At 42.0% G+C, this 27276-nt stretch overlaps 1 protein-coding gene across 1 annotated transcript in view; it reads left to right on the forward strand.

The window, feature by feature from the left end:
• Positions 1-189: 189 nt before the first annotated feature.
• Positions 190-27276, forward strand: part of LOC308578059 (uncharacterized protein) — a gene marked incomplete at both ends in the record, with an annotated part of 83370 nt that continues 56283 nt past the window's right edge. The window contains 8 exons of the mRNA XM_081178342.1: positions 190-327; positions 13027-13106; positions 14792-14987; positions 18043-18183; positions 18959-19059; positions 22872-23025; positions 25482-25583; positions 26429-26608. Of these exons, the coding sequence (XP_081034468.1) occupies positions 190-327; positions 13027-13106; positions 14792-14987; positions 18043-18183; positions 18959-19059; positions 22872-23025; positions 25482-25583; positions 26429-26608 (1092 nt within the window). The remainder of the gene's footprint in view (positions 328-13026; positions 13107-14791; positions 14988-18042; positions 18184-18958; positions 19060-22871; positions 23026-25481; positions 25584-26428; positions 26609-27276) is intronic.

The raw sequence follows: 27276 nt of genomic DNA on the forward strand, positions 1-27276 counted from the left end.
TGGTTAAATTTAAAGTAGAATCATAGAATCATACAGCTGGAATAGACCACAAGGGCCATCGAGTCCAACCCTCTGCCAAGCAGGAAACACCATCAGAGCACTCCTGACATATGGTTGTCAAGCCTCTGCTAACTGGGACTTTTCTCTTGCTTTTCTTTTGTGCAAATACCCCCTTCCCCCTGTACCTACCTACCTCTCGACCCTCCCAAGGCCTGCTACCTGAAAGCCATCGAGACCCAACCCAACTTTGCTGTGGCATGGAGTAACCTCGGCTGTGTGTTCAATGTGCAAGGGGAAATCTGGCTGGCGATTCATCACTTTGAGAAGGTAACTGTTACAGAGTTTCTGGGCTCTAGATGGGAAGGCCTGGAAAAATAATGATAATGATAACAATCCAATATAAGCCCCATTAATTGGGCTAGTAGCGTTCTCTCTTCTTCTGTTAAATAATGTTTTATTAATTTTTCATTAATCACAATCCATTAGAAGCCCCATTAATTGGGTTAGTAGCGTTCTCTCTTCTTCTTTTAAAGAATTTATTATTTTCATTCATAGCAATCTGATTTAAGCCCTATTAATTGGGCAAGTGGCATTCTCTTTGTAAATTATTTTTTCATTAATTTTTTCATTAATAACAATCCCATATGAGCCCCATTAATTGGGCTAGTGGCATTCTCTTTTTAAATTATTTTTTATTAATTTTTTCATTAATAACAATCAAATATAAGCCACATTAATTGGGCTAGTAGCATTCTCTCTTCTTTTAAATATTTTTTTATCATTTCTTTCATGAATAACCTGATCTAAGCCCCATTAATTGGGCAAGTAGCATTCTCTTTTGAAATATTTTTTTACTAATTTTTTTCATTCATAACAATCCAATTTAAGCCCCATTGGGCTAGTTGCATTCTTGCTGCCGTCGTTGCAGACATAAGAAGTCTTATACCTAGTGAGAAGGCTTCTGGCTTTTTTGACAAATGTATTTTCAAACATTTTCTTTAAACTCATCATATATTATTTCCCAGAAAGCCTTGACCAATGTCACATAATAACAGATGCATATTAGTATATCGCTGCTTCGCAAGATGTTGCAGGGCTGAATGAAGTGGTTTGTAATAACACTGTCAAAATTGGATGCAATTTTTAAATATATACAGTGGTACCTCGTTTTACATAGACTTCAGGTTATACACTCCGCTAACCCAGAAATCGTGCTTCAGGTTAAGAACTTTGCTTCAGGATGAGAACAGAAATCGTGCTCTGGCGGCTCAATGGTAGCAGGAGGCCCCATTAGCTAAAGTTCAGGTTAAGAACAATTTCAGGTTAGCAAAGAAGGAAAACTACCCAAGACTTTCTTTTCAATGACGAAAAACTGTAATCTAATTGATGTTTGGAGACTTAGACATCCACTGGAGAAACAGTTTACATTTTATTCGGAACCAAATCAGTCAATGTCAAGAATAGATCAAATTTGGGTCTCGAATGAACTAACTCCAAGAATTCGGCAAATTGAAATTCAGCCAAGAGTAATTTCAGACCACAGTCCAATAAAATTGGAAATTAAAGGTTATGAAGAAAGATCATTTAGATGGAGAATTAACGATTACCTCTTGGGTGATCAAAAAATCATACAAGAGGCGCAAAAGAAGTTGATGGAATATTTTATGGACAATGCCAATAAGTCAGGTAAATGGCTCGCGTGGCAAATTAAGAAAAGAAAGGAACAAAACATAATCAACAAAATTATTGTGGATGGAGAAGAGATTGAGAACCCGAAAGGCATTAGAAAAGGATTCTTGGACTTTTATAATCATTTGTACAGCAACAGAGAAAAGAACAATTTGAAGAGAATAGAAAGATATTTAAAAGAAAAAAAGGTGCAAAAGATCCCGACAGAAAAGAAAGACAGACTGAATGCCCCAATTGAGAATGAGGAAATAATAGAGGTCATAAAAGAATTGAAAAAAGGAAAGGCTCCAGGACCAGATGGATTTACAGCCAGTTATTACAAAGAATTGAGGCACACCCTGACGGTACCACTGAAAGAAGTTATGAATAATATTTTGAAGGAAAAAGATATTCTGGAAACTTGGAAAGAAGCCTTCATCATACTTATTCCCAAGCAAGATTCTGATTTAACACACGATCTCATTGTTAAACACAGACTATAAGATTTTTGCTGGAATATTAGCAAAAAGATTAAAAAAGGTATTGAGAGAATTTATTCACGATGATCAAGCAGGGTTTCTTCCAGGCAGGCAGATGAAACATAATGTGAGAAATATAATAAATGTTTTGTAATATCTGTCTGCTAGGAATGAGAAACAAGCTATACTAATGTTTGTAGATGCGGAGAAGGCATTTGATAATACAGTGGTGCCTCGCAAGACGAAATTAATTCATTCCGCAAGTTTTTTCTTCTTGCGAGTTTTTCGTCTTGCGAAGCACCGTTTCCCATAGGAATGCATTGAAAATCAATTAATGCGTTCCTATGGAAACCGCTTTCAAGGCTGGCGGTGCGGAGAAGGGCTTTTCTCCCCACCGCAAGCCTTCAGGACAGATACGGGAACAGAGGGGAAGGGGCGCAGCGCTTCTCCTCTGTTCCCGGGGCTTGCGGTGGGAGGAGGGTTTTTCCTCCCCACCGCCAACATTCAGAACAGCATTCTGAATGTTGGCGGTGGGAAGGAAAACCCTCCTCCCACCGCAAGTCTTCAGGACAGCCACCCGAAGGCTGGCGCGGGGAGAAGGTCTCTCCGCCCCACCGCCAGCCTTCGGAGAGCCTTCCGAAGCCTGGCGGCGGGAGGAGGTCTCTCCGCCCCACCGCCAGGCTTCAGAGCAGCCTTCCGAAGGCTGGCGGTGGGGCGGAGAGACCTCCTCCCGCCGCCAGGCTTCGGAGCAGCCTTCTGAAGGCTGGCGGTGGGGCGGAGAGACCTCCTCCCGCCGCCAGGCTTCGGAGCATCCTTCCGAAGCCTGGCGGCGGGAGGAGGTTTCTCCACCCCACCGCCAGGCTTCAGAGCAGCCTTCCAAAGGCTGGCGGCGGGAGGAGGTCTCCACACCACCGCCAGCCTTCGGAGGAGGTCCGAGGACAGTGGGGAAGACGCGCTGCGCTTCCCCGCTGTCCCGGAGATTTCCCTATGGGCTTTCGTCTTGCGAAGGAAGCCCATAGGGAAATTCGTTTTGCGAAGCGCCTCCAAAACGGAAAACCCTTTCGTCTAGCGGGTTTTCCGTCTTGCGAGGCATTCGTCTTGCGAGGCACCACTGTATATCATGGGAATTTGTGTTAAAAAATTTAGAATTTATGGAAGTGGGGAACGATTTCTATAATGGAATAAGGGCGATTTATACAGAGCAAAGAGCTAAATTGATTGTGAATAATGTAATAACAGAAGAAGTGAAGATATGGAAGGGTATAAGACAGGGTTGTCCTCTCTCGCCACTGTTATTCATAATGGTTCTGGAAGTCCTCTTGAGTGCAATTAGACGAAATGAATTAATAAAAGGGGTGACAGTAGGTCAAAACGAATATAAAGTTAAAGCCTTTGCTGATGACCTGGTAATAACGATAGAAGATCCTTTAAAGAGTTTAAATGTGGAGATGGAATTTGGCAAGGTGGCCGGGTTTATATTAAATGTGGGAACCAGTTGACGGAAACCAGCCGTCATTTTGGGGTGCAAGGCAAAGAAAAAACACACACAAAGGCAAATGTCTCCATGGACGGAGGGCAAAAAAGCTCCTTCCTCTCTCTCCTCCGATTTTATTATCCTTTGTTCTCTCCAGCCGCATGGCAGCATTCCAATGTCTCACGTTACCTCATCCGGTCAAGCTTTAACCCACCCACAAACCATATAGGGTTACAGTGCCCAGAGGGGGGAACCTAACTCCTTATAGGGTCAATACATTCTAATACATTGTAAGCTCAGAGTGCTGGTCACCGAGGTCAGCAAGGCACCAGGTGGCACTACAAGCCTTTTCCATGACTTCCTGGCTCCCACATGCCCTCTTTCTTTATTTATTTAATCAGAGTCATATATGTCAGTACCAATACGGTTATATCGAGCGCGATAGGCGACTCTTGTGAGACCGGAAGCGGGCCGCGGACTGGAGAACCATGCAGTACATACAGAAATTAAAGAAGGAATACATTGTATACAGCAACACAAAATAATGCAAATAACTACTATAATGATCACTAAAATCAATAAATGTCGAAGCCAACTTCCATCCGGAAGCCAAGAATATAACCATGCCCATGGATCAACGGAAGGAGGGGGGGCAAACGGATTGTGGGCTACCATGGTTTCCATATGGTCGATTGTCGCAGATATGCTGACATTATTATCAGGAATAAACATGCAACAGTGAGAATGAACAAGCGCACAAACTCCTCCTTTTGAAGCTAAAATCACATTCAAAGTATAACGATTCTGTAAAACCACTTCTCTCATTGCAGACACCTCCTGGTTGAGTTCCTTCAAAGCTTTTATGGTATCATTGAATAATCCTTCAGTCCAATTTGCTAGCCGATGGAGGTCCCTATAGTTCATTGCTGCACCCACCGAGGGCAGCAAGGCCCGAGAGACCTGGGTACCGATATATTGATTTATGGGTGAATTTACCTCCCGACGATTTCGTAGTCTAAGAGAAGATGGTAACTTATCAACCTTATACAACAACGGAACCACGAGACCCAATGTACATGTGCCTGTGAGGTTTCGAGGAATGGCTTTGTATGCTTTTTCGCCACAAAGCAACCATAACTCTCTTTGGAGTAAATAGCTGATATTACTACTCTGTTGGGACCAATTAAAGGCTTCAGTAAATAAGGAACTGATATGAAATTGCTCATCTGTGGCATTTGCTAAGCCAGGGATAGAAGAATTCAGACTCCAATTTGCATGGTAGGTTTCTTTCCTAGTTTTTAGCCATGCACTGGTATCGCTTCTAAAGCACTGAGATTGGTCACTGTATGTTCCTGTAAGAGAACAAGAGCTATTAAACATGAATTTCAATGTATATTGACAGTTTGGATATATGCCCCATGATTCTTTCCCCTCTTTAATTTGAAAACAAATGGGGGCAGGCTCATGGAGGGTCAATTGTACTGGAGGCCAAAAAGTTTGCTTAGGGGATATAATATCAGTAAATTGAAAAGATCCATTGACAGGCACGCCATGAAGCATTATGCCTGAATGACTGGCAAAGGGCGGCATGTGCATACATAACCAACATTTAGAAGCATGCAATAAACTGGTAAACTTAATCATATCTTGTACAAAAATATTATTCCTCCATATCTTATGATAATTTTCTCCCCTAAAAGTCTTATTCAACAATGTTGTTCTTATAGTTCGAGAGTGGCTGAGCCGTGGATACTGCCAGCCAGAGTAGGATTCAGGCGACAGCTGCTTGCCAGCCGATAAGGTGAAATATGGTGGCTGCAACTGGATTGTGTCGTCTGCTTCTCATCCTTGTATAATGATGCAGCAAAAGATGGCAAGGCAAATGGTTAGGAAGGCACTTCTGTAGTTGAAGGGACTCGCCATGGCCGCACGCATCGAGCTGGAACCCACAAAGGCTTGTCCTCGACGTCCACTGCCGCGTACCCTCGTCCCCACGTGATCAGCGGAACAGGTCCATGCCACGCGGGATCAGGCAAGCGTCGGTACACCACCAAGGGGCGGGGGAGTGCCTCCTCCTTCCTAAAATGCAATTCCGCGGGAGTATGGGTCCTATTATGTGGATATAAAAGATGGTTAAGTACAAAAAGAACTTGGTGAACAGCCGAAGGGATATCTGCCGTTGGTATGCTTCGGCCGCCAAGCTGTTTAAGCAATAGTGTTTTGAACGTCAGGTGTGCTCTTTCCACTATAGCTTGACCTGTGGAGTTAAAGGGTATGCCATGAGTTAATTTCACATTCCACAACATACAAAATTCCGAAAATGTTTTAGAAATATATGCTGGACCATTATCAGTTTTGATACGCGCAGGTTTACCCATGACTGAGAAACAGCGGATAGTGTGCTGAATGACATGCCGAGCTGTTTCCCCCCTCATGGGCGTAGCCCATATGAATCCAGAGTGGGTGTCCACCGTGAGGTGAACCTTGGAGAGTGGAGCCAACACAGGTGTGTGTGTGACATCCATCTGCCAACACGCCAATGCAGACGTGCCCCTAGGATTGACAGCATCAAAAGGAATGGCCAGCTGAGATTTAGAACAAGAAGCACATTGGGAAACTATATCCCTTGCTTGGGCCAAAGGAATAGAAAAATGTTTTGCCAATGCTTTCGCAGGAAGGTGAAAGGTGTTATGACCTAGTATAGGGTCAGAAAAGAGAGAAAAGGTAGAAATGTCCCTCAGAGCCACATCTGCTCTTGCATTGCCCTCTGCTAAATACCCTGGGTGTGATGTGTGGGAGCGAAGATGTGCAACATAATAAGATAACTCTCTGTGCTGAAGTAAGGCCTGCAGGCCAAGAAACAAGGAAAACAAGTCAGAATCCAAGGAAGGAGTTATATAAGATATTGGTAAACTAGCAAAAAGGCGATATACATACTGAGTATCCACAATAAGATTGAAAGGTTGAGTAGGAAAGGATTGAAAGGCAAGAATCACAGCTGCTAGCTCAGCTCACTGGGCAGAAGACTGTGGAGGGGTATATAAACATTTCCATTTTCCTCCCTCCTCCCATGTCACCACCCCCCTACTTCTTGTTCTATCCATGAAGAGGGTTAGTGCAGAGGGGAGAGGTGTGAGAGACAAGGGGGTAGCCAAACATAGGTGACCTGTGTCAGAAATGTCAAACGGTCATCCTTTGGAGGGTTAAAAATGATGACACCTATAAAATCAGCTAAAGCAATTTGCACGTGAACGTCCTTTGATAACAATGTCTGATGTGGATTCAATTACTGAATAAATGTTCTTCGGTGGGGTATGTGGTAGATGTAACCATTCTATAATGCAGATAGTCTTCTTCTTGTTCCGCCTGAGCATATAAAATTCCTGTTGGCAACGATGTAGCAAATACGGCCAGGTGCAGCCCGTGTGCAGCACCTCTAGGTGGCGCATGTGGAAAGGTTTCAATGCTTCACCCACAAAATGTTGACAAAGTGTAGGGGAGTTCCGCATGCCTTGAGGACAATCCACTGATAACGTTGCGAATCGTGATATACTGGCAATGTAAAAGCAAACTGTTCCTTGTCTGCTGGAGCCAGTGGGATGAAGATGGTTCAATGTGGCCGAAAGTCAATTGTTCAGAGATAAGCTGTTCAGAAACAGGATGGTGCCATTGCTGCGGATTTTTCTTTTGGTGGAGGCCACCGTTCTACCCACACTGAGGTATCGGTGATCCTGGTTTGCCACGCTGGAAACGTTGTATCGGTGGCTACAGGCTGGTTTTCATTGAGCGCTGCTGCTAGCAGATGAATCTTGTGGGTGGCTGTATCACCAGACTGACAAATGCGAAGCATGGCTGCTGTGTCTGTGGCAGGATTGTGTATTATCGGTCTTAACGCAACCTTACAATCCTCTTTGGCATATTCAAAGGCCAATCGTTTGATAATTATTTGTTTGGCTTCAGGATTTTCAATTTGTCTACTCACTGCTGTAATCAGCCTGTCCATAAAGGAAGAATATGATTCTCTTGCCTCTTGCCTGATTGAACCCCACCTTGATTGAATACTGGTGGGTTCTGGGATTTTTCTCATTGCTTGTTGAGCAGCAAGAGCAGTATCCCTCAATAAAATCTGCAGCAGTGTGGCTTGTACTGAAGCCTGAGCAAAGGGCCCACGGCCCATCATAGCATCCATCACATCTGCGAGGGTAATATTAGGATTATTCCCTCTTGCTTGTTGCAGTAAGGCAGGAGCATAACCACGACAGGCGATTTCCCATTCATGAGCAAATAATACACCAGCTGATGGAGGTAAAACTGTACGTGCCAAAAGCTTGATGTCATCTGGAACCAACAGCTGGGCTAATGTGGCTTCCAAAAGAGCCTGTGTGAATGGTGCTTGCAGTCCATTTGTCCTGACTGACAATTGGAGCTCTTTCAAGATTTTAAAGTCAAAAGGTTGGTGCTGGGCTTGAGTTCCTGCTGGAGCACCAGCAGGGGGCACAATAACAGGGAATGCCATGGTATCCTGAGATAAGGAACAGGCAAGGGCTGCACGTTGAAAGGGGGTAGCTGGTTCTGCTGCTGAAAGAGCAGGGTCATTTCCAGCCAGACCACGATATTTTTGCAGGATTGGGTCCTCTAGTGAGGAACTATAATCTGGAGGCTTGGGTTCTGGAGCTGCTGGCAGGGCAAGGATTGGAACAAACTCTAACACAGCAGACTGGATTAAAGAAGCTGGAGGTTGTGATGGCAATGCAGCCAGGGAGATATTTTTTGGTGATAAAGAGCCCATAGCGTAATGAACCTTGCACCATGCATTTAAAATCCGAGTACTGATGCTGGGGAGCTCATGAAAATGTTCACCAATCTTGTCCCAAAGTTTCAGTTCCCAAGTCCCATTTGCAATTACACCCAAGTCCCAGGGAGAATGTTCATCAATGGCCAGAATGAGCTGTATCAAATCACCCTCGGGAACTTCCAGTTTGTTGGAGGAGAGGAGAAATTTTAAGTCTTTTAAAAATTTCTGTTGGGGAGTAGTCAAAGAGCTGCCCATTTTTCAAAAATCAATATAATAGAAGGGATCGAACTCACCGGGATCTTTTTTAAAGATGTAGAGCGCTTTGCAATCCTTGCCGGACGTAGTGAGTCGATGATAACCACTGCTTGGATCAAAAATCCTCTCACAGTTTCTTTTAAAATCCTCTTAGTCTGCCTCAGACTGTTTGCTTCCAGTTGCTTCTTTTTTCCCTTTTTAAAACCTCAGCCGTATCCTTTCATTCTGCCTCAGAGAGGGCACCACTTGTGGGAACCAGTTGACGGACTATTGTATTTGGGGTGCAAGGCAAAGAAAAAACACACACAAAGGCAAATGTCTCCATGGACGGAGGGCAAAAAAGCTCCTTCCTCTCTCTCCTCCGATTTTATTATCCTTTGTTCTCTCCAGCCGCATGGCTGCATTCCAATGTCTCACGTTACCTCATCCGGTCAAGCTTTAACCCACCCACAAACCATATAGGGTTACAGTGCCCAGAGGGGGGAACCTAACTCCTTATAGGGTCAATACATTCTAATACATTGTAAGCTCAGAGTGCTGGTCACCGAGGTCAGCAAGGCACCAGGTGGCACTACAAGCCTTTTCCATGACTTCCTGGCTCCCACAATTAAATAAGAAAAAAACCAAAGTAATGATTAAGAATATGGACCAAAGTGCAATAGAAGTAATGCAACGAGAATCAGGGATTGAAGTGGCGAAGAAGGTAAAATATCTGGGAATATGGTTAACTCCAAGAAATATTGATTTATTTCAAAACAACTATATACCGGTGTGGAACAGAATCAAAAAAGTTTTGTAAGTTTGGGGAAGGATGAAACTTTCTTTTTGGGGTAGAATCTCAACGATCAAAATGAGTGTGCTTCCAAAGATGTTATTTTTGTTCCAAATGATTCCTATAATTAGGGGGACAACGACTTTCAAAGAGTGGCAAATTCAAGATATATCTGGCAGGGCAAAAAGCCAAGAATACAATGTAAGTTATTGACAGATGCAAAGGAAAGAGGAGGCTTTGCGCTGCCAGATTTGAAATTATATTATGAAGCGTCTTGTCTCTGCTGGTTAAGGGAATGGATAAAATTAAAAAACAATAAACTGTTAGAGTTAGAAGGATTTGATAATAGATTTGGGTGGCACGTGTATTTGTGGTTGGAGAAGAAGAAAAGTCACAAGGGTTTTGAGAATCACATTTTCAGGAGCTCCATAATAGAAATATGGGATAGGTATAAAAATATATTAGAACCCAAAGTTCCACACTGGTTGTCTCCATTAGAGGTTATGAGTGTAAAGAAAATCAATATGAGAGGGAATTGGATCACTTACGGAGAGCTAATAATTAAAGAAGGGGGGAAATGGAAAATGAAGCCATATGAACAAGTAAAAGAACATGTGTTTGATTGGTTGCATTATTTTCAGGTAAATGAAATGTTTAAAAAGGATTTAAAAGAGTGGATATACGGAAAAAGAATCGAAATTTCAAATAGAGATGATAAACAATGATTATAAGATATTGTCAAAAATGTATAAAATGTTGTTGGATTGGCAAACGATGGACGAGGAGGTAAAGTCGGTTATGATACATTGGGCCAGAGACTTTGGTTATAATATACAATTGGCTGACTGGGAAAAATATTATGAAAATGGAAAAAGGAAAATATTATGAAAATGGTATATAGATGGTACATAACACCGGTTAAGTTAGCAAAAATGTTCAAAACATGTAATAAGTGTTGGAAATGTAAAGAAAAAGAAGGATCTTTTTTCCATATGTGGTGGGAATGTAAGAAGGTAAAGGGTTTCTGGGAAATGATATATAATGAGTTGAAGAAGATGCTTAAATACACATTTGTAAGGAAACCAGAAGCCTTTTTGTTAGGAATAACTGGAAGAGAGATAAATAGAAAGGATTACAAACTTTTCCAATACGCAGTAACAGCGGCAAGAATATTAATGGCCCAAAAATGGAAACAAGAGGAGCTACCGACCCTTGAAGAGTGGAGAATGAAACTTATGGACTATGCAGAACTGGATAAACTGACTGGGAAGATTAGATATCAATGGGATCACAAGTTCATCGAGGACTCGGGAAAGTTTACAGATTATCGGAAAAGCATATGTGACGAACAGACAACGCTAGTGGGATTTAAAGAGGCTTTGTGAAAGTTAAAGATGTATTGTAAAAAAGAAATAGAACTGAAAGGATAATATTAAATGGCAATATAAATTTAGAGAATGCATAAAAATAGAAAATATGGATTGGTGGAAAAGCTTGTGGAAGTCCAAAAAGTTGAAATTTGTGAATACTGTTTGGGATGGCGAATTTGTAAATAGGAAAATTTAATAAAAATTATTATTATTATTTAAAAAAAGAACAATTTCAGGTTAAGAACAGACCTCCGGAACGAATTAAGTACTTAACCCAAGCTACCACTGTATAATATTTTTTTAGTTTTCACAAAAAACCAAATCATTAAATTAAATAATATTTTTTTAAAAAACAACTGTATACACAATCAATGTTAATCCCACATTATGGGATTATTTGACTTGCCTCCCCTGGTTCCTTTGTATTATCATCATTCATTATCATCACTGGAGAGCCAGTGTGGTGTAGTGGTTAAGAGCGGTAGACTCATAATCTGGGGAACCGGGTTCGCGTCTCCACTCCTCCACATGCAGCTGCTGGGTGACCTTGGGCCAGTCACACTTCTCTGACGTCTCTCAGCCCCACTCACCTCACAGAGTGTTTGTTGTGGGGAAGGAAGGGAAAGGAGAATGTTAGCCGCTTTGAGATTCCTTAAAGGGAGTGAAAGGCGGGATATCAAATCCAAACTCTTCTTCTTCTTCAATAAAATCATCATCACTAATTTAAGGTTATCAGATTTTTTTTCAATGAGTCCGGGGATACTTTTCAACTTAAATGGATTTTGTATGGGGACTGATTTGTAAATCCGGGGACTGTCCTTACTCCAGAGGAGGGCAACCAAAATGGTCAAAGGCCTGGAAACGATGCCTTATGAGGAACGGCTAAGGGAGCTGGGCATGTTTAGCCTGGAGAAGAGGAGGTTAAGGGGTGATATGATAGCCATGTTCAAATATAGAAAAGTATGTCACATAGAGGAGGGAGAAAGGTTGTTTTCTGCTGCTCCAGAGAAGCGGACACGGAGCAATGGATCCAAACTACAAGAAAGAAGATTCCACCTAAACATTAGGAAGAACTTCCTGACAGTAAGAGCTGTTTGACAGTGGAATTTGCTGCCAAGGAGTGTGGTGGAGTCTCCTACTTTGGAGGTCTTTAAGCAGAGGCTTGACAACCATATGTCAGGAGTGCTCTGATGGTGTTTCCTGCTTGGCAGGGGGTTGGACTCGATGGCCCTTGTGGTCTATTCCAGCTGTATGATTCTATGATTCTACTTTAAATTTAACCATGACAGGTGGGTTTTTTTAAAAAAATTAATCCTGCTAATGTATTAACCTGTGTGCACTGCTTTTGTCAATATGCAATAAACGTTTCCCATTCTTTTTTATATTAAAACTGGAGGCATTTTTTCAGCTGCAATGGGCCTCCGGTGTCCTGTTAGTACCATTAGTTGGTACCATTTCTCGTACAGTTGATATTCCTTGCATAGATAGATTAGATAGATGATAGATAGTTAGATTAGATTAGATTAGATTAGATAGATAGATTAGGTAGGTAGATTAGATAGATACATATATAAGAAAGGTTGGTAGATGGATAGATAGATTAGTTAGATTGATTGATTGAGTAGGTAGATAGATTCAGGCATGGCCAAACCTGGCCCTCCAGCTGTTTTGGGACTACAACTCACATTGTCCCTGACCACTGGTCCTGTTAGGTAGGGATGATGGGGGTTGGAGGGCCAAGTTGGGCCACACCTGGATTAGATGGTAGGTAGGTAGATAGATTTGATAGATAGGGTAGGTAGATAGATAGATAGATAAGATAGGTAGGCAAGTAGATAGATAATAAGATAAAGTCGGTAGATCGATAAGGTAGGAAGGTAGGTAGGAGGCAGCCTAGGTCAAAGTTGACCCACTTATTTAAAAGTAACCATGCTGTTATACAGTGGTACCTCTGGATGCGAACGGGATCCGTTCCGGGGCCCCGTTCGCATCCTGAAGCAAACATGCTCGGGTCACAATTTGCTGCTTCCGTAGATGCGTGTGGCATCATTTTGAGTGTCTGCACGTGCGCAAGCTGCAGAACCCGGAAGTAACGTGCTCTGTTACTTCTAGGTCGCCACGGAGCACAACCCGAAAATGCTTAACCCGCAGCTACTTCAACCTGAGGTATGACTGTATTAGTAACAAAAATCTATTATCTTAAATATTTTCAGGCGGTGACCCTGGACCCCAACTTCCTGGATGCTTACATTAATCTGGGGAACGTCTTGAAGGAGGCGCGTATATTTGACAGGTAAGCAAATAGGCATAGAGCTTATATTCTCTTTTTTATATAAATGTTTTTTATTGGTTTTGCGTATAATCACATTACGTCTTATATTCTCAGTTTAGTGGTTGCACCCATACCCAAACTAACTCCTATTGTTGCCTAGAGGGTTGATTTTATTTAAAGCAAATTGATTTAAATCCCAAATCCATAAGACTTGATTTAAATCCCCCTTTTACCGGAAGGTTCAGCCTTGCTGGCATCCTCTTAATATTGACAATCGGAGGCAGGTTTCCTTTTTGGAATCCTAACTTCAGAGTCTTTTCTACAGTTATATCAAAATGATTTGGTTCTGCGATATACAGCCCGATTGTGACGAAATGATGGTGAGTTTTAATAAGTGAACACTTTTTATTTGAACAACTTTTCTGCTGCACTTGATTGGAAGGAGAAAAGAAACATTTCCTTCATAACAATTTAAGCAATTTATTTCACTAAAACAGTAACATGGTAGCATATGTATCCATGTTGCTTAACTGATGTGCTGAAACATTTTTTCCCCAAGAAAAACTTGGACTGAGTTTTCGCACACATGAAAAACTTAAAACAAATAATTCTTCCCCGAATTATTTATTTATTTATTTATTTATTTATTTATTTCTACCCCGCTCTCACTGGCCAGGGCCGGGCTCAGGGCGGCTAACACCAAATATAAATTACAATAAAATAGAATAGAAAAAAACCCCAGTTAATTAAAATACAGCTTAAAATGCAGCCTCATCAAGACTACAAAGGGAGGAAACATCAGCTATTCACCCAAGCCAGCTATCCATGCTGGTGCTACATGGGCCAGCAAAAAAAGCCACGGGAAAATTTATATACCAAATCCCATATAGGGTGTCAGAGTGAGTCTAAGCATAGAGCGAGTTAAAATAATCAAGCCTGGAGGTGACTATCGCATGGATCACTGGCCAGATCAGGGCGAGAAAGGCAAGGAACCAATTCCTTAATACGGCGGAGGTGGAAAAATGCCACCTTTGCTGTGGCTGCAACCTGTGCCTCCATGGAAAGAGAGGCATCGAAGGTTACACCCAAGCTCTTGACAGAAGGCTCTGGCACTAATTGCGCCCCCACAAGAGATGGGAGTTGGCCCCCCAACCCCATGTTGTCCTGACCCAGCCAGAGGACCTCTGTCTTCGAAGGATTTAACTTCAACTGGCTCCCACGCAGCCACCCAGCCACGGCTTCCAAGCATCTGGTCAGTGTGTCTGGGGCCGAGTCCATTGACAGATAAAGTTGGGTGTCATCAGCATATTGACGACAACTCAGCCCTAAACTCCGGACAATCTGGGCAAGGGGGCGCATAAAGATATTGAAAAGCATCTGGGAAAGGATTGTGCCCTGCGGCACTCCACACAACAAGGAGTGCCGCAGCGACAACTCCCTCCCTAGCGCCACCCTCTGTCCCCGACCTGAGATAAAGGAGCACAGCCATTGTCTGACTGTGCCCTGAATCCCCACGTTGGCAAGGCGGTGGTCCAAAAGTTTGTGATCGACCATGTCGAAGGCCGCTAACAAATCTAAAAGAATCAGCAGTCCCGGCCCGCCTCGATCCTCTTAATCGTCCTCCCAAAGCATTTTATTTTTTAAAAAACAGATTTTTATCCACCCTGGTGACAATGAAACTGAACCAGTCCTTGATCTCATTTCAGAGCCGTTGCAGCCTACCTACGGGCCCTGAGCCTGAGTCCCAACCACGCTGTTGTCCACGGCAACCTGGCATGTGTGTATTACGAACAGGGGCTGATCGATCTGGCAATCGATACCTACAAGAGGGCCATTGAGCTCCAGCCCCACTTCCCTGACGCCTACTGCAACCTGGCCAACGCGCTGAAAGAGAAAGGCAGCGTAAGAAACTGGTCCCTTTTGCCTTGGGGTGGGGGGAACATCTCTATAAAAGATGTTTTATAGATGGTACTTAACACCTGCCAAAATAGCTAAAATGTATAAAACAAAAAAACTGTGCTGGAGGTGCAGTAAAGAAGAAGGGACACTTATACATTTCTGGTGGGCCTGTGAAAAAAAAATACAGAAACTTTCCTATTAGGCAGTGGTGTCCAAACTTTTTTCAAAGAGGGCCAGATTTGATGAAGTGAAGGGCCATAAGGGCCGACCAAAGTTGTTTACTTTTTTTAAGGACTGAAGTTGTTGAGCTCTTTTCTTAGGGTTTAAATTGTTGAACTTTTTTTAGGATTGAAGTTGTTTAGCTTTTTCTTAGGCTTTTACCCCATGCTGAATTGGCCAGATTAACAGAGACAATTAGGGCACAACCCAGACAAGAATTCCAAAAGGAATGGGGAAAATGCAGAGAATACTTTACCAAACAGTGCCCCAAAATATACACTTGGACTTGTTTCAATTAATTTCTACAGGAGACTTTGTGGTTTAAGTCATAATTAGGAAAAATTGTAATAATCCCATACAAAAGAAATAGTATACAAGAGGTAAATAAGGCGGCCATTTAACAGAATAAAGTCTTTTATTTTTATGTTATGTTTTCTTTGTGTAAGGGGATAGGAGTTTAATTTTGATAATTAGTCAATGGTGGTGGGTCTGTTTGTATGTATGAGTTGTTGTGGACTATGTTATAAATAAAATAAAAATTAAAAAAAGAAAATGAAACCGGTCCCTTTTGCTTTCTGTATGTCAGAGGGTTTGCTGAAAAAAGCCTTCCGGATGATGGTGACCTCGAAATTGGGCTCTTTGGGGGGGGGGATTTGGGGTACAGAACCTAGAAGAAGTCCTCTTTTATTTTTTCCTTTGTCATATCGTCACATACAACTTTGCTCATACCAAGCGTCGACTCCCCTCCCCCCTCCCCCGCTCCCACTCCCTGGCTTTCTTAAGCAGTCACGATCCTCTTAGCATTTCTATATCACCCTTTAAAAATTGTCCAGTAGCACCTGATGATGATGATAATAATAATAATAATAATAATAATAATAATAATAATAAAATTTATACCCCGCCTATCTGGCTGGGTTTCCCCAGCCACTCTTGGCGACAAAATATTAAAATACAATAGTCCGTCAAACATTAAAAGCTTCCCTAAACAGGGCTTGCTAAACTTGGCTTCTTCTTGGTATAATTTTTTGTATGCAGGTCCACTTCTTCAGATACAAAAGCTTCTACCAAGACCAAACTGAGTTGGTCTGCAATGTGCTACTGGACAATTTATATATTTTTTATATATTTCAACTGCGTTAGACCACCACAGCTGCCTACCTGAACATATATCGCCCTATTTACCTTCTTACTCTACTTAAAACAATTTACTTTAGCATTTGTAAATCACTTTCAAAAATTATCATGACAAAATATTTTAAATCAAACCAGCAAACATTCTCAGATGTTCTTTCACATCTTTTATAAATTTACTCCAGTCCTTTTCAAACAGTTTGTCGCGCCGATTTCGGATTTTCACTGCCAGCTTTGCTAGTTCTGCATATTCAATTGTTTTTGTCTGCCATTCTTCCAAAATTGGAAGTTCCTGCCGCTTGCATTTCTGGGCTAAAAATGTCCTTACAGCTATGGTAGCATACATAAGTCTACTTTTGGAATTTCTTCTCCCACAATACCCAATAGAATAGCCTCTGGTTTTTTTAATAACAGTATATTTAAAGATCTTTTTCAATTCTTTGTAAATCATATCCCAGTAGACTTTGACTTTAGTGCACATCCACCACCTATGGACGAAATTCCCTTCCTTCTCCTTGCATTTCTAGCGTGCCTTATCTTGAGTTATATATATTTTAGCAAGTTTAGTCGGCGTCAAATACCACCTATACGTCACCTTCATTAAATTTTTAATTAGTGCTGTACATTCAATAAATTGTTTTTGCCCATAATCTTTCCCACTTATCTAATTCAATGTTATGACCAAAATCTTGAGCCCATTTAATCATAACCGACTTAACTTCTTCATCCTTTGTATGCCATTCTTATACGTTTTTGGCAATGATTTTCTTTTACTATCTAGCAACTCTGTCTCTTAATTTTGATTTAGTATGACCAAAACCATTTCCCTTACTGTCTTCCTTAAATACATCTTGCATAAGACGGTAAGTGTGCGGGAAAGAGAGTTTGAATCGGATTAGTCTGCTCTTGTATTTATGTTCCCCTAAACCAAGCATGTCCAAAGTCCACTTTGGGGGCCTTCCACCCATCTCTCCTAGATCTCAAAATGCATTGGTTTTGTCATATTTCCTGCTATCCTGCCAAAGAATTTAAATTTTCCCAATGTTCTTTTAGACCAGGCATGTCCAAAGTCCAGTTCAGGGGCCTAATCTGGCCCTCTGGTCGATTTAATCCGGCCCTCGTGGCGGTTTATTTACTAGGGCAAAACTTCCCCCCAAAAAGCTCAAGAACTTTAATCCTAAAAAAAGGTCAGCACCTCTGGGGTCAAATCCTTAAAAAAGGCTCAACAATTGTGGGGTTTTACTGTTAATATGCTTCTTCTTAATTGCATTTCACTATTAATATACTTCTTAATTGTATTTCAGTTCAACAATGACTTTGATAAAATACATCTTTTGTGACGTGCAGAAGGCTTGAGTTACCTATGAGGTGCAACAGTTACCATATAGCATATATTCAATATAAAAAACAGCAACAATTGGTTGTTGACAAAGGACAGCTGGCATATATATATAAAAGATATTAACTGATATGCATGCCATTCCAGATATAGCTATATAATCTCTACTGTTGGTAAGAGAAGAACTTTGGAGCAGGCATTTTCAAAAAAAGAGTTTTTTATGAACCGCTCTAATACCAAGTTACCGTCAGGAGCTGAGGGGCCGTATCAAACCTCAATCCAGCCATCACATCACAGAGCAGCCTTTTGGGCTCCTGTGAAAGACATACTAATATTCGTGTAAAAACTCTGTTTTGTGTTTCGAAGGTTGCCGAAGCCGAGGAATGCTACAATACAGCTCTCCGTTTATGTCCGACTCACGCGGATTCTCTTAATAACCTGGCGAACATCAAGCGAGAACAAGGGAATATCGAGGAGGCTGTCCGCCTCTACCGGAAAGCTCTTGAGGTACGTGCGTGGAGAATTACAACAATTAAATTGACATATAAGGGTTAGGCATGCGTACCCTGGACTCCTAGTCTGGGTCTTTTTAAAAATCGCCGATCAAATTTTTCTTGATCAATAACGGAAATAATGGTGAAGAAGTGAAAGTGAAGTAGCATTTTGAGGCTCGACAAAGCATGGTCCGATAAGTCCCTTTTGGAAGGAAGAGGGTCTGTCCCCCTTTTTATATTCCTAGGCCTCCTGGAATGACCAAAAATCTGCTTTTTCATCAGAAGAACAATGCAAGGTGTTAAGGAACGGTACAGAAATTGAAATAAAAGCTGGGCACATGCTGTTCTCTGTCGGCTGAGCTTGATCCCCTGACAGTCTTATTTTCTAACAGTATTTCCTATGCGTACGAAAAAGGCAGTTCATAGGCCCATTATTATTATTATTATTATTATTATTATTATTATTATTATTATTATTATTATTATTATTATCATTACCACAAATCATTCCAAACGGTGATTTATTTTGCAGCCAGCCCCTGCCACATTTGAGCATCAAAGAGGGGCTCTTTAAAATATGGCATTGGTCATTTGACAGTCTGATCTCCCAACAGTATTTCCTATGCATGCTAAAAAGGCAGTCCATAGGTTCCTCCTCCTCCTTAATTTTTGCAAGTCAATCCAAATGAGGATTTATTTCACGCCCACAACCTTTGAGCCTCAAAGAGCAGCCTCCGTCTCTTTAGAATGCTTCTCAGGGAAACTAAGAGTGAGCTTCTTCCCCGCAGGTCTTCCCGGAGTTTGCAGCTGCGCATTCAAATTTAGCCAGTGTTTTGCAACAGCAGGGGAAGCTCCAGGAGGCCCTCATGCACTACAAGGAGGCCATCAGGTGAGCTTCCAAAGCCATGGGGAAAATAGATTGAAAGAGCTCCTCCTTACTGTATTTTAATCTTTTGCTGGAAGCCGCCCAGAGTGGCTGGGTATAAATAATAAATTATTGTTGCTGTTGTTAATAATTATTATTACTCCTCATGCGCTGGTCTGGTGCCTGTGGGAAAGCTCTCCTCTTGTGGATAAAGCACTTTCTCTTTTTCTTTTAGGTTTTTTTATTTTTTATTTTTATTTTTATTTTATTTTTTGTCCCTTGAAGGACAGCCAAATTTAAATAACAATTCGACACACAGCTGCGAGGCATTTGCGAGCTTTTTTGCGGAGAAGGTCCTGTTGCTCCGCCATGACCTCCCTGCCAATTTGGATACAATAAAGGAACTGGAGGCCCCTCGACTGTCCTCGGGTCCAGTATTGGACCACTTTGACCAGATATCCCCAGCCGATGTGGACAGACTCCTCCGAGCTGGAAAGCCCACCACTTGTCCTCTTGACCCGTGCCCGTCCTGGCTGATTAGAGCGTGCCCAGACGAGGTGCGGGCCCCCCTGGGGGATATCATCAATTTGTCCCTTGGCACTGGGATATTCCCAGGGGAACTGAAGGAGGCAGTGGTGTGTCTGCTCTTAAAGAAAACATCATTAGATCCTTTAGATCTATCCAATTACCGCCCGGTTTCGAATCTTCCATTCCTGGGTAAGGTGATTGAGAGAGCGGTTGCTGAACAGCTTGGTAGGTTTCTGGATGAAACATCTGCTCTCGATCCATTCCAGTCCGGCTTCCGCGCTGGTCATGGGACCGAGACGGCTCTGGTCGCCCTAACAGATGATCTCCGCAGGCAGCTGGATCGAGGCGGGTCGGGGCTGCTGATTCTTCTAGACCTGTCAGCAGCCTTCGACATGGTCGATCACGAACTTCTGGACCACCGCCTTGCCGACGTGGGGATCCAGGGCACAGTCCTTCAATGGCTGCGCTCGTTTCTCTCCGGTCGGGGACAGAGGGTGGCGCTTGGGGGGGGAATTGTCATCGCGCCACTCCTTGGTGTGTGGAGTGCCTCAGAGTGCGATACTCTCCCCCGATGCTTTTTAACATCTTTATGCGCCCCCTCGCCCAGCTTGTCCGGAGTTTTTGGCTGGGTTGCCATCAGTATGCCGATGACACCCAACTCTATCTGTTGATGGATGGCCATCCTTACTCGGCCCCAGATACACTGACCAGATGTCTGGAAGCTGTGGCTGGATGGTTACGTGGGAGCCGGTTGAAGTTAAATCCTTCGAAGACAGAGGTCCTCTGGCTGGGACGGAGCGATATGGGATTGAGGGGGCAACTCCCATCTCTTGCATGGGTGCAATTAGTGCCAGCTTGATGGTTGCCATTAATTTGATTTTAATTTGATTTAATTTAATTAATTTTATAATGAATGTTTTAAAATGTTGGACTATTTTGATTGTTGTTAGCCGCCCTGAGCCCGGCTTCGGCTGGGGAGGGCAGGATATAAATAATTTATTATTATTATTATTATTATTATTATTATTATTATTATTATTATTATTCAGTTTTTTTTATTTTATCATTTTATTTCCATACACTCCAAACATTTTCAATATATACAATACTGGGATTATACAAACCCCTTGGACTCTCCCCCACCCCCCACCCCCCGTTTCCATATTTTGCCATATTTTCTTGCATGTAATTACAATGATTCGTTCTATTCCATTTCCTTATTTGCTACTTTGGCTTCATCAATGTTATATCAATCCTGCCTGTGGAAAACCATCTAATTCGATTTTAATTTGATCCCGATTTGTTTTTAGGAGGTAATTTAATTATTGTTTGATTTTATACTAATGTTATATATTTGATGTTAGCTGCCCTAAGACCGGTTTCGGCCAGGGAGGGCGGGATACTATTATTATTATTATTATTATTATTATTATTATTATTATTATTATTATTATTATTATTATTATTATTATTATTTCTAAATATGTATCTTTAAGGTATTCAATAAATTTTTCCCAATCTTGTTTAATTTTTTTTATATATAAATAGTTTTTATTAAGTTTTAGCATTTTATATTCAACACAAACATCATTCTTGCAGACAGCATAGATGAATCCCAATCTCCCCCAGCTTCCCTCTTCTGGTTTTTTAAATATTTACTTCTCCTGCCTATCTCATTCTCCCTTAATTTTGCCATCTTTGAACTAACGATGGTTATATCCTTAAGGTTTTTGCACCATGCTTTTTCACATTTCATCTTCATTATTTTCCCCATTTTGTCCTTTTAACTTTTTTCTTTGCTTAAATTTCCTATCATCTTGATGTCTGATCTTCACAGTCATTTTGATAATCCACTCTTCTTTTGTTGGGACCTTCTCTTCCTTCCACATCCGGGCTAAGAACATTCTGGCATAAATAGAATACACTGTCTTTTTAGGTCTCTTGGTATTTCTTCACCCGTTAAACCTATTAGAAAGGCTTCTGGTTTTTACACAAATGTTCTCTCCCCCCCCCAGTTAATTATACAGTGGTACCTTGGTTCTCAAACTGAATGTGTTCCAAAACCAAGGTGCACTTTCCCATAGAAAGTCATGCAAAACGGATTAATCCGTACCAGACTTTGAAAAACAATCCCTAAAACAGCCATTTAACATGAATTTTACTATCTAACGAGACCACTGATCCCTAAAATGAAAGCAGTCATCCATGTACTGTACTCTAAAATAAATACAACAGTCTTGTAAATGATAAAAATGAAAATTATTTTTTTCCCTCACCTGCACTGATGATAGTCATTGTTCGGATGGGGACCGGGGCTTCTATCCGTTTCTGCAATCACACAATCAATCAATCAATCAATCAATCAGTAACTAAACTGGGATCCGCACAGTCGCAAAAACAAATGAACCAAAAAAGCCTCCGAAACAAAAACACCACATAAATTGCAAAAACCAAAGCACCAAACTTAATCTGTTCCCGAAGTCTGTTTGATTGGTGCAGGCGCCCCAGAAAGAATAGCTGACAGCCAAATTTGATGTTTGGCTTCCGAAAAACGCCTGGAAACTGGAACACTTTTTCTGGGTTTTCGGCATTTGGGAACCAAAGCGTTTGAGTAGTAGTAATAATAATAATAATAATAATTTGTTTTTGTTTGTATCCCACCCTCGCCGGCCAAGGCTGGGCTCAGAGCAGCTAACATCATAAAAACAACACAACGAGCCTAAAAGCAGACATCAAGTAATTCAAATAAAAATTAATTCAGACAAGTTAAAATCCGGGCAGGTGGCAATTATTAGGGTGGAATTGAGAGTGATTAATAATTGCCAGAATTGAGGAGCATGGAATTTCCCAAAAGGAAAGTGCTGCTTGTCCGTATGAAGAGGATGCCACAATGCTGAACCTTTCTGTATAAAAAACCTTCTGTATAAAGAAACCTGTATAAAAAACATTTGAGAACCAAGGTCTCACTGTCTCACATGACCACTAGGGTGGTTCATAAAAAAACACTTTTTTGAAGATGCCTGCTCCCAAGGTCTTATCTTACTACACTAGGGATTATATAGCTATATCTGAAATTTTGTGCATATCAGTTAATATCTCAACCCTCCATGAAAATAGCTGTTTTCTTGGACGTTTTCCTATTTTGTGAAGGCTTTGGAGAAGGCATTTTTAAAAAAAGTTTTTTTAATGAACTGCCCTAAAGACCACCGTATAGGATAGAAAGAGCCTTCTTGACCCTTACATTTCCAGCGTAACTTCAGAGTATTTTTGTACCAAAATGGCACTTTTTCTCTCCCCCTCCATGTCAGAATCAGTCCCACTTTTGCAGACGCCTATTCCAACATGGGGAACACCTTGAAGGAAATGCAAGACGTCCAGGGAGCTCTGCAATGCTACACAAGAGCAATCCAGATAAATCCTGCGTTTGCCGATGCCCACAGCAACCTCGCTTCCATCCATAAGGTAAGCTTTGTGTCTCTGCTAAATCTATTTAAAAAAAAAAAACTGGGGGGGGGGGGCAGCAGGGGAATCTTAGTTTTTACAAAAGGAAAACAACTGGCAAAAGCCGTCCCAAACCGAGATGGGGCACAAAAAGAAAAAGGGGAGAATTGGAATTTATGCTGGAAGTCTGAGGAGGCAGAGGGCACGCCGATACGTTTATGGTGGGGCTACAGAAACGTTAAAAAATTCATGAGGAAATAAAAAAGATGATCAGAATTAATTTAGAGGGGAAAACCAGAGGCATATTTACTGAGTATAAGAGGTAAAGAAATACCACAAGATGGGAAGATATTATTCTTATACGCGACAGCTGCAGCAAGGCTACTCCTTGCACAAAACTGGAACAGGAAATATATACCCACAAAGGATGACTGGATAAAGAAACTAATTGAATTTATAGAACTGGCAAGGTCAAGTGCAGTAATAAGGTACCAATCAAACTGGAAAATAAAAATATAATGGAAATGGTTTGAAGATTATGTGTTCAAGTACTGCTCAAAAACTAACATGTTGATATGTTTGGTTTAATGTTTGTAAATCTGGTTTATAATAAAAATAAATAGTAAGTTAAAAGAGTTAAGAAATATAAATTTAGATAAAAATTGCAATGTGAATGTGAGTGAAGGAAGTCACGTGGGTATTTGGGTAAATGCTGAGTTGTGTATAGGGTTAGATGTGGGGAATCCATATATGTAATGTATAGTGTTGAAAATGTACGGCAACTAGCATGTAAAATGAAATCAAAAATAAATAAATAAATAAATAGGGGGGAAATAAAAATGGCAATGTGAAATATTATATAGGAGGGTGAGGGGCGGTGGAGGGAAGCCACAAGGGTGGTTTTAATGTCTGAAATTTTGGGTGGTAGGGTAATACGAATTTTGTTTTGTGTCTATGTGTTTGTTTGTAAATAATTTTTTTAAAAGGAAAATGAAAAAATTGCTATTTTTACTTTGAAATAAAAATGGGGGGGGAGGTCTTATACGGGTGATTGGGTGGGTGAATGGCTCATTTTCTTAAATTTGAGCCCCCCCAAATAGAGGGTGGCTTATATAGACGGAAAGTATGGTGGAGTTCCACACCCAAAAATCTCATTGTGACTTCCAATCACCCCTACGTCACATTTCCGATGGCGCCCTTTTGCTCGTCTCTCCTAGATCTCAAAATGCATTGGTTTTGTCATATTTCCTGCTGTCCTTTGTCAATCCACACCTGCCAAAGAATTTAAATTTTCCCAACATTTTTTTTTAGACCACACATGTCCAGCGTGTGGCCGGGGAGCGTAACCTGGTTTACTTACTGGGGCAACCCCCCCCCCCAAATGCTCAACAACTTCAATCCTAAAAAGAGCTCAACAACCTTGGGGTTAAATCCTAAAACAGCTCAACAAATTTGCCCCGCCCTCATGTCAAATCTGGCCCTCTTTGGGAAAATTTGGGCACCCCTGTAAATTTAGACAATACAGTCCTATCTCGGGTTAAATATGCTTCAGGATGAATATTTTTGGGTTGCGCTCCGCAGTGACCCAGAAGTAACGGAGCACGTTACTTGCGGGTTTCGCCGCATGCACAGACCCTCAAAATGATGTCATGCGCAGAAGCGGCGAATTGCGACGTGCAGATGCGGGTTGCATTCACTTCAGGATGCGAACGGGGCTCCGGAACGGATCCCATTCACATCCAGAGGTACCACTGTACTCTGCAAGTGTCCTGTTCTCTATGAAATGTTTCTTCCAAAACCTCTCGTAATTCTGCCTGTATTATAATCTTGCTAATTCTGCGTATTTTAGCCTTTTTGCTAGCTACGCCAACTTAGTAGGGATGGGATTCTCCTTTCCATCCTTTGTCTGTTAAGATTCTCGCTGCGGCTATTGTAGACACTGTGACTTGCCATTGTTTTATAACCATTTATTGTAACATTTATTCTATGATCAATTACAATAATCATTCATTGTAATATTCATTTATTGTACGATTAATTACAATTTATTGTAATTGTTAAGAGTAGGTTTCTATTGAATTTTTACATGCTGATACACAATATTATTCTATAGCATGGGGAGGCAAACTACGGCCCCATGGCCTTCTCAATCTAGCCGGGAGTCGGCATGTTTTGACACGAGTATAATGTGTCCTTTTATTTAAAATGCACCTCTGGGTTATTTGTGGGACATAGGAATGCGTTCCTTTTTCCCCCTCCCCAAAATCTAGTCTGGCCCCCACAAGGTCTAAGGGACAGTGGACGGCCCCCTGCTGAAAAAGTTTGCCGACCCCTGTTCTATTCCAATGATTGTTGAATGTTACTTTATAAGTCTACCAGGTGTGGATCATCGTGCCTTCTGTCTGTTCTTCATCTTTGGTTTTGATGGTTGAGAAAAAAAGCTAGTGGCAATTGCTGAAATATCCCTCCCTTTCTAGGATTCCGGAAACATCCCAGAGGCAATTGCTTCGTATCGCACCGCCTTGAAACTGAAGCCGGATTTTCCTGACGCTTACTGCAACCTGGCGCACTGTTTGCAGGTGAGGCAGAGTTTTAAGGGCCAACACTCCCAGGGTTTCCGGCATTTGGGAACCGAGGCGTTTGAGTCCCAAGGTACCACGGTAATGGTAAAAGCGTCACCTAATTCAGGAATTGTCCAATGTCACTTTAGAGACCAACTCAGTTTGTTCTGTGTCTAAGCTTTCATGTGCAGGCAGACTTATTCAGATACACTGAAGTGGAAGTCCCCACACCCTGATATTTAGAGGGAGGGTGGGGCGGGGTATTTCTCTGAACGGTAGTAGGACTCAATCGGTATGGTCAACCTGTGGACGACTGTGTCTCATTACATATCCTAAAACTATTTCAGGTCATCTGTGTACCATCCCTTGTTTTTTCAGTCATTCACAGTTGCCAGCAGGTGGACCATACCCATTGACTCCTACTACCCTTCGGAGAAAAACCCCAACTCACCCTCCCACTATATATCAGGGTCTGGGGGCTTCTCCTTACTCTTATATAGCAGGGTCTGGGGACTTCTCCCTCTGTATATCAGGGTCTGGGGACTTCCGCTTCAGTGTATCTGAAGAAGTGTGCATGCACACAAAAGCTTATATCAGGCATCCCCAACCTGCGCCCCCCCCCGATGTTTTGGCCTACAACTCCCATGATCCCTAGCTAACAGGACCAGTGGTCGGGGATGATGGGAATTGTAGTCTAAAACATCTGGAGGGCCGAAGGCTTGGGGTGCCTGGCTTATACCAAGAACAAACTTTGTTGGTCTCTAAGGCACTACTGGACAATTTTTATATATATTTTGACTTCATCAGACCAATACGGCTACCTACCTGAATCTAGAACCCTGGTTTTCTTTGCCCCCTTTCAGATCGTCTGTGATTGGACCGATTATGACGAGAGAATGAAGAAGCTTGTCAGTATTGTGGCTGACCAGCTGGAGAAGAACCGGCTCCCTTCGGTGCACCCGCATCACAGCATGCTGTATCCACTGTCTCACGGCTTCCGAAAGGCTATTGCCGAGAGACATGGGAACCTTTGCCTGGACAAGGTGGGTCTATGCTGTGAAGAGGTGTGCGCCGCTCCGTTCCGTCAGAGTTTGAATGCTTTCATGTTGGCTTTGGATATATAATAATATATAATAATTTATTATTTCTACCCTGCCCATCTGTCTGGGTATCCTCAGCCACTCTGGGTGGCTGCCAACCAAATATTAAAAACACAAGACAGCATTAAATATTTAAAAACTTCCCTAAACAGGGCTGCCTTCAGATGTCTTTTAAAAGTGAGATAATTGCTTATTTCTTTGACATCTGATGGAAGGGCGTTCCACAGGGCGGCCGTCACCACGAGAAGGCCCTCTGCCTGCTTCCCTGTAACTTGGCTTCTTGCAGGGAGGGAAGCGCCAGAAGGCCCTCGGGAGAGGGACCCCGGTGTCCGGGGTGAAGATGCTCCTTCAGGTCTACTGGGCCGAGGCCATTGAGGGCTTTCAAGGTCAGCACCGACACTATGAATTGTGCTTGGAAACGTACTGGGAGCCAAAGCAGATCTCTTGGGACCGGTGGTATGTGGTCTCAGTCAGACTGGATTTAAATCCTTTATTTTACAGAAAGGTTTGATCTTGCTGGCATCCTCTTAATATTGACAACCAGAGGAAAGTTTCATCTGCTGGGCTGTTTAGGGCTTTCAAGGTCAGCACCAACACTTTGAATTGTGCCC

The sequence above is a fragment of the Podarcis bocagei genome (assembly GCF_964188305.1).
Source record: "Podarcis bocagei genome assembly, chromosome: W".
Classification (NCBI taxonomy): domain Eukaryota; kingdom Metazoa; phylum Chordata; class Lepidosauria; order Squamata; family Lacertidae; genus Podarcis; species Podarcis bocagei.